This window comes from Paramisgurnus dabryanus, chromosome 13 (assembly GCF_030506205.2).
Source record: "Paramisgurnus dabryanus chromosome 13, PD_genome_1.1, whole genome shotgun sequence".
Taxonomy (NCBI): Eukaryota; Metazoa; Chordata; class Actinopteri; order Cypriniformes; family Cobitidae; genus Paramisgurnus; species Paramisgurnus dabryanus.
Window position 1 is genome coordinate 32,656,214 of NC_133349.1, and position 7,212 is coordinate 32,663,425.

The following is a 7,212-nucleotide window of genomic DNA, read 5'->3' on the forward strand; positions in this document are numbered from 1 at the left end:
GAGAGATTGCGGTAAGATTGACAGATGACAGAGTCTAGCAGTCTAACTAAAGGCTTATTATTAATAAATGTTTCATTTCTCAGTTAATGTAAGCTTGTTTGTCATTGAAGGACTTTGCTGATTTTAGGAAGTTTTTATTTTGCACTGCTGACGCCTAACATGAGATGAAGACCTAACGTTAAAGTCTTTCTTTCTCTTTGCTTGTGCATTCAGCACACAAATACCCGGGATTGCCGCAGTGTATTTCTTATATACTGTATGTTGTCAGGTTGTTTTAAAATTCGATTATAAACGAAAGTTGTAGAGCTGTATGTTTTCGCGTCTTTCCCGTTTTAAAATACTTTCACCAACGTGATTGCTGCATTTGCGCATCTCTCATGCTCCGCTGGTTGATATTTGATCACGTCATCAAATACCTCATTATTCGGTAAAATGTATTCGGCCTTTTCACTGTTTTGGCCGGATGCCGATTTTTTTTTGGAGGATTAATTTCGGTTGCCGAAAATTCGATGCATCCCTGTGTAAAAGTAGAACTAATGGCACCAGTCTGTTTGCGATGTTACAAGTCATCTGGCAACACATCAAATTCTTCACTTGCTCATCCTTAAAATCCATATTTATACTGTGATAAAACAGAATTCAGAAATGTTGTGGAACAGCTGGACAGAAGATATGAGGTCAAGTGCAAAAAACTTTTTAGATACAGAGTTTGTTTGTCTTAATATTTTTTTATTAGTTTATTTGTAACCTATGGTACCACTCTAGTACCAATACATATTACAATACTGGTGTTGAAGATTAAGCTGATTTAAGACGTGTACAAAGTGTTTTAATAGTTGTAGTGCATTTTTAAAATCCTTGGTGTGAAATGATGAACCAAAATCAAACATTACCATGCAAAGCCTGGATATAGGCAGCCTGATGGCTTTAGCATATTAGAATTTTGGAAGGGTATTGTGACACTGAAGACTAATGCTGCAACTTAAGCTATGATTACTGGAATAAATGCTGTAAATTTTAAAATATTATTCGCATAAAAACAGAATTTTTTTCTGCATTGTTTTTGATGAAATGCATCCTTAGTAAGCACAATACACTTAATCAAAACATTAAAATGGCTGTTCCAATGCATTATTATTTATATACAAATACTGGCATGATTCTGTGTTTTTCACGTTTATGCCTTTAATTGGCATAAATGTGTATTTTTTTTTCAGCTTTGACTATAAACGAAACAGAAATTACATGACACTGCTAGTGCTTCTATGTAAACACACTTGCCTCAAAAAAGTGCAGGAGACAAATTTACATTTGTACATCAGAATACAAGTTATTCTATACCTATGGTTTAAGTGCTTATTTACATGTAATTTTTGAGTTTTTATTGATTACATTTTATTTATTGTTTTTCTGCTCTGGTATGTTGTTTTCATGACTTGCAGTGAGAGTGTTCACATTTGGAGTATGGGTTACCATACCTGAAAAAACATGTCACACTTTTACTGTTTTATTTCACTTTAATAATTACCATTTATCATGTATTTTAATATCAAAGGCAACAATTACAATTCATTTACTTATTGATAAAAAATGCATAGTCTAAAAATAGCTTTAAATAATAAAAAAAAAAAAAAATCATTAATAATTGAGGAGAACAAATAGTGTGTTGATAATAATAACTTATAAGGGACTGCATATAACAGCAAATACTATGTAACCAAAAGAACCATCAAGAACACAAAACAAAATACAGTCAAAATGATTGTCAAAAACATAACATAACACAAACTTAACATGTTAATTGTATTAATGCCTTATTTATTTTTACTTTTCTAGGGATTCACTGTTTTTGGATGGATCCACGAATTCGGCTGTATCGCCTGGATCCACAGATTTAGTGGTCTCGATTGGATCCATCGTTTCTGCTGACACAGTTGGACCTAGGGGCTCAACACTTAGCACACGGTTGTTAATATGTGTGACTCTTATTTTTATTGGCAGTTGTTGGAAGAGGTCATCGGTGTTGCCTGAGTAAAATTGGCTTGGCACAATGTAATGCTCTAATTCACTGTCTACCAGAGTGATCATATTGCCGCTATCCTCTGACACGGCAATGATCTCCAGATCTGCCTTGAGGATCTGCCGCTCAACAATCTGGAAAAAGATTTACACTTCATGTTAAGGTAAGATTCTTGCAAACATAAAAAAATATTTAAATGTTCTGTAAGCCATGTTAGAAACCCTAACGGATATTAACCATGTTTTTTTTGTGGTAAAAGTGTAGTGTGTATGTGTGTATATATGTATGTACACACAGACAGACAGACAGACACACAGACAGACACACAGACAGACACAGACAGACACAGACAGACACAGACACACACAGACAGACACACACACAGACAGACAGACAGACACACACACAGACAGACACGCACACAGACAGGCACGCACGCACGCACACAGACAGACAGACAGACAGACAGACAGACACAGACAGACATAATATATATAAGAGCTGGCAAAAAAAAATCTGGCTTCTCCGATTCTCATGCTTGTGTCATCAGTAAAGCCTGTTAGTAGTAAACCACTATCATCTGCTTTCAGATGGAGCTGCATTTACTGCACAGAGCCGTATTTCACCGAAAGCTATTCAAAATCGCGTTCAAAATCATGGAAGATTTTCTTTGATTATGAACGCGATTTTGCCTAGCTTCTTGGTGAAATACAACTCTGTGTAATATATGCTGCTCCATCTGAAAGCAGGTGATGGTGATCTACTACTAATCACCGAACTGGCTTTACTGATGAGACACGCATGAAATTCGCAGGCAATTTTTTTTTTTTTTGCCAGCGTTAATACTAATTTATAGTGATTACTATTAGCAAAGCCATGGTTCTTTTGTGGTGACCATGGTTTTACTACAGTACCATTTGTCAGATTTGACAAATAATTAGACATGGCTCAACAGTTCTTATAATAGTTCTCCAAATAACTAAAATAACACATCAGATGGAGAGTCTCATACTTGGTATTTTTTTAGGGGCACTAGCCCAGATAACAGAGGAAAATATTTCAAAAGATAATGAAGTTCTTAAAAATATTTTTTTTATTACAATAATAAACAATTGAACATTCTATTAACACTGATTTGTAACATTACAGTTTCCTTAAGTATAGAATGTAACTTAAAGGTTACAACAACTTTACAAACAGCATCGCTAGCTTTACTTATTAATAACCAAATTGACTTTCTCTCATTAAATTGTGGTTTAATCCTCTTTTACTGAGATTCTGAGAGATTTAATGTTTTTTATCTTTAGTTAATATCATTTATGACTGGAAGTCAGTAATTTGTGTTATCTTTTTACAGTGCTTGTTAAGAGCAGGACTTAGAATGTTTAAAAGAGTGCTGCAGGAACTTTTACATAACATTCTATATACATTAATGAAACTGGACATTTATATGTTCTTGTATAATTTTTCTCTTAAAGGTTCTCTGGATTACTACAATAGCAGAGCCCACACCCCAGTGAATGGCTAGGATGAGTAAATTTATATAGATTTAAATTGATTAGTTTTTGTGTAACTGTTGCTATATTTAAATAACCAAGGCCCTGTTCACACCTACACAGGTATGTTAAAAACCATAACTTTTTTTATGCAGTTTGGCCATTTGTCCACATGCAACTGCAGTATGAAGCGACTGAAAAAAATCCTGCTAGCCATGGTTATTTTGAGATAAACATCAGTTTAATTTTAGTCAGTTATTTTTCGATGATTTCAATCTTTGGCATGGCTGTATTTATCAAACAAATCAAGGTTATGTTTTCACAGGATGTTCTTTACATTATGTAGGATGTATGTTTTTGCTCTGTTTGGGTAACATTTGATTTAAAAATCTTTAAATGAGCTTGATGCCTGTGTCTAAAAAGCAACAAGAAGTTGTGAATCATATTGTGTACCTTGACCGTTGTGTAATTAGAGGAGTCAAATTTTCCTGTGCCATTTGGCCTTATATTTCCTCTTAGGTGACTGATCTCCACCTTGTCTCCTGCATACAACTCTTCCAAAGCGTTTTCTCTCCACAGTGAGACCTCATGGAGTTTGGAGCCACATCTTAGACTGAGGTCAAGAATGGGAATCTGGCCCCGAGTCATCCTGACTACTTGCACCTGAAAAACGGCAGCCCAGTGTCACAAATTAGGACAAAGCTAAAGTACTTTTTAGACTGGTACAACAATTCCCAACATTGATCTTTGAAGTATTACTTATAGGGGCATTTTGATCTCTAAAATGTGTTTTAGGGAACACTAGGAATGTAATTGAGAAACACAAGTACAATGGCTTGGTTGTCTTGGTTGGGTACATTAGGATATTGTACTTAACATTCAATTAAGCTTTTGAAATGACTTACTTTTTCAACTATTCCCAGCAGACTCATATAGCTGGTGCATTTGAAAATGTCCTCCTCTTCACCAGTCATACACGCCGAAGGAGGAAGGAGTGCCTGATTTGCCATGTTTTCTACCTCCTCCGGAAAGACCAGTGGTATTCGTCTGCTTATTGTTGTTTTTTGATTGACAAACAAGCATGCCCGCCCAAATTTGGTAGAGAGGACGTAGTCCTTCACTACATAGGACACACCCTCTTTAAACTCTGGGTCACTCCCGATTTTCACTGACAGATAAACTGTCAGTCCATCAGTTAGTGCACACATTGTACTAATCTTATATGCTCCCACATGAATTTTGTTGTCTTCTATAACAAAAGTCAAAGCTTTTTGACTTCTGCGTGTTGCAACACACTTAATTTGAAGTGGTGCTTGGCGACTGTAGGGAGCCATCCTTAGATAAATCTAAAAAGAAAAAAAAGACAAAGTTATTGTTTAAATAAATTGTAAATAGTTTCAACGTTTAATGTTTGTAATAATAAAACTCTGATTTTCAAAAGGTTTTTGTGTGACACTAGTGATATAGTTTTTAATTTCTGACAGGGTAATGCACATGGCAAAGACTTACAGCTACATTGCGTTTTCAGGAGTTATAAATGGACCAACTGGTTTATTTAAATTTGTATCAATAAGTGTTAACTCTTTCCATACCATTTACAATTTATATCATTAAGAGAAAGCGCTTCCCTGTCAATGACAAGCTTTAAAGGAATAGTTCACCCAAAAATGAAAATTCTGTCATCATTTACTCACTGTCGTGTTGTTACAAACCTGTATAAATTTGTTCTGATGAACACAAAGGAAGAAACCAAACCGTTTGTGGACCCCATTTACTTGCATAGTATTCTTTTTCCTCACTATGGAAGTAAATAGGGTCAACCAAAAGTTTGGTTACAAACATTCTTCAAAATATCTTCCTTCGTGTTCATCAGAACAAAGAAATGTAAATGGGTTTGTAACGACAAAAGAGTAAATGATGACAGAATTTTCATTTTTGGGTGAACTATCCCTTTAATGGCAAGCCATATTTCCGATATTATCCGCTAGGTGGCGCTCTTAAACTTATAAAACACATGAAGTGTTTATGCATTTAGAAAGACTAAAAACTTTGTGTTAAAAATGAGATATTTCTTCTGAATCTGATCTCTTTTCCCAAAAGAAAGAAACATTTCGAGGTGATTAAAAAGAGAATGAAATGAAAATAGGATGAATTGTGGTTTTTTTTGTTTGTTTAAAAGCAGAGGGTCTATTCTTACATTTGCTAATATTGTATATTTATAGAAGAAAATTTTCTGGAAGCCATTAAACTTTGTGAAAATCAAAAAATACTGGTGGGGAAAGAGTTAAAAGGATTTGAGGATGTCATGGTAGTAATGACAGATGACAAGACACTCCATGATAGGACAAAACTGCTTTATGAGGCACTCCCCAATGTATAGTTAATTTGAGAGACCCTTGGTTCCCCCAATACAATTGAATATTGTCCATGCTTGATTATTTACACTAAATTACACTAACGGGCCCATTATAAGCATTTTAGTTGTAGCAGTGTTAAGGGTTTCTTGAGAACACACTAAAACCTTGCATTAGAAGTAGATAGTGATTGTCAAAACATTTTAGAGTCAACTAAACAAGTCTTGCACCAAATGCCTGAAAGTTGGCAACCCTGATATATATAAAATATTTAATAAAAGTCAAGCTTTCATTTAATGTGCTCCTGGGGGCCCCTGGGTCCCTAAGTATTGACATATTGGTGCCTCCAAGCACTAACGTGAATCTGGTTGAATGACTATAATAAAATATATTGTCACTAATAACTACTTCAACAGTTATTTGTAAAGTATCTCATGAAAATTTAACCCGTCAGTATCTTGTCAACTGTCATACAGTCTTTATAACCGTTAAAAAGTTTCCTGTCAGAGACTTTCCTGTCAGAGACTTTCCTGTCAGGGACTATCGTGTCAAACACACGACATTATATGTCTTAAATATGATTAGAAAACATATTACACAATGGTGAAAAGTTCGTTTTGTGGCTATACTAACTTCCCAGAATAATTTATTTAATTAATTGTAATTTATTCATTGTTTTAAGTTAACGTTACCTCTGAAAAGTCCGGTAGGTGGCAGCAGACTGGAGATGTGCGTGCGCTCTGACTGACAGTTGTGAACGCGCTGTTCCAGGCTCCAGATGTGAGCGCGCTGTTCTAGATGTGCGCGCGCTGTTAGAGGTTACCAGTATTTTTTATTTTTATAATTTTTATATAACATGTATAATATATATTTAATATTCCTTCAACGTTAAGCATGCCCAGCCCAGTTTGAAGTACAACAAACACCTTTTTCAGTTTTTAACACTACTTTTGAACAAAAACAAGCAACAAAACATTAATAACATTTCAAATAAATATATTAGAGATGAAAGTATATGTAAGAAAAATTAAAAACTGGAACCCAAAGTGCTTAAACAGGAGGCCAATGACAGACCGGAATATTCTGGATTCATCCGGTCCGACGCGCTTCATTGCTTCAGGTGCGTAGTCTAAGCTGTCTGACGTTAATTATTAAGTTAAGTAATTAAAATGCATGTTAGTTGACAAATAAGATGCAGTTAATTCATTTATTTGATTATAATTTTAAAAAACGGCAAAACATGAATAAAATATTAACAGTTTAAGCAGTATCACAATTTGTATCTGTAAGTACAGGAGACGTGTGTAACGGTGGTTCTTTCGATGAAAACATGATTCGTTGT

At 34.8% G+C, this 7,212-nt stretch overlaps 1 protein-coding gene across 1 annotated transcript; it reads right to left on the reverse strand.

Moving 5' to 3' along the window:
- Nucleotides 1–1,824: 1,824 nt before the first annotated feature.
- LOC135734390 (uncharacterized) lies at nt 1,825–5,190 on the reverse strand. The gene is made up of 3 exons (XM_065253262.2): nt 4,422–5,190; nt 3,970–4,179; nt 1,825–2,154 (listed from the first exon to the last, which is right to left on the reverse strand). The coding sequence occupies exons 1-3, from the start codon at nt 4,848–4,850 to the stop codon at nt 1,825–1,827; spliced, it is 969 nt and encodes a 322-aa protein (XP_065109334.2). The 5' UTR covers nt 4,851–5,190.
- Nucleotides 5,191–7,212: the final 2,022 nt, after the last annotated feature.

What these genes read in the sequence shown, in the direction of transcription:
- LOC135734390 (XM_065253262.2), bottom strand. Translation starts at nt 4,850, where the DNA reads ATGGCTCCCTACAGTCGCCAAGCACCACTTCAAATTAAGTGTGTTGCA. An exon ending in TGCTGGGAATAGTTGAAAAA is followed by an intron (nt 4,180 to 4,421) that starts GTAAGTCATTTC and finishes GCCGTTTTTCAG; the next exon opens with GTGCAAGTAGTCAGGATGAC. An exon ending in CTAATTACACAACGGTCAAG is followed by an intron (nt 2,155 to 3,969) that starts GTACACAATATG and finishes ATCTTTTTCCAG; the next exon opens with ATTGTTGAGCGGCAGATCCT.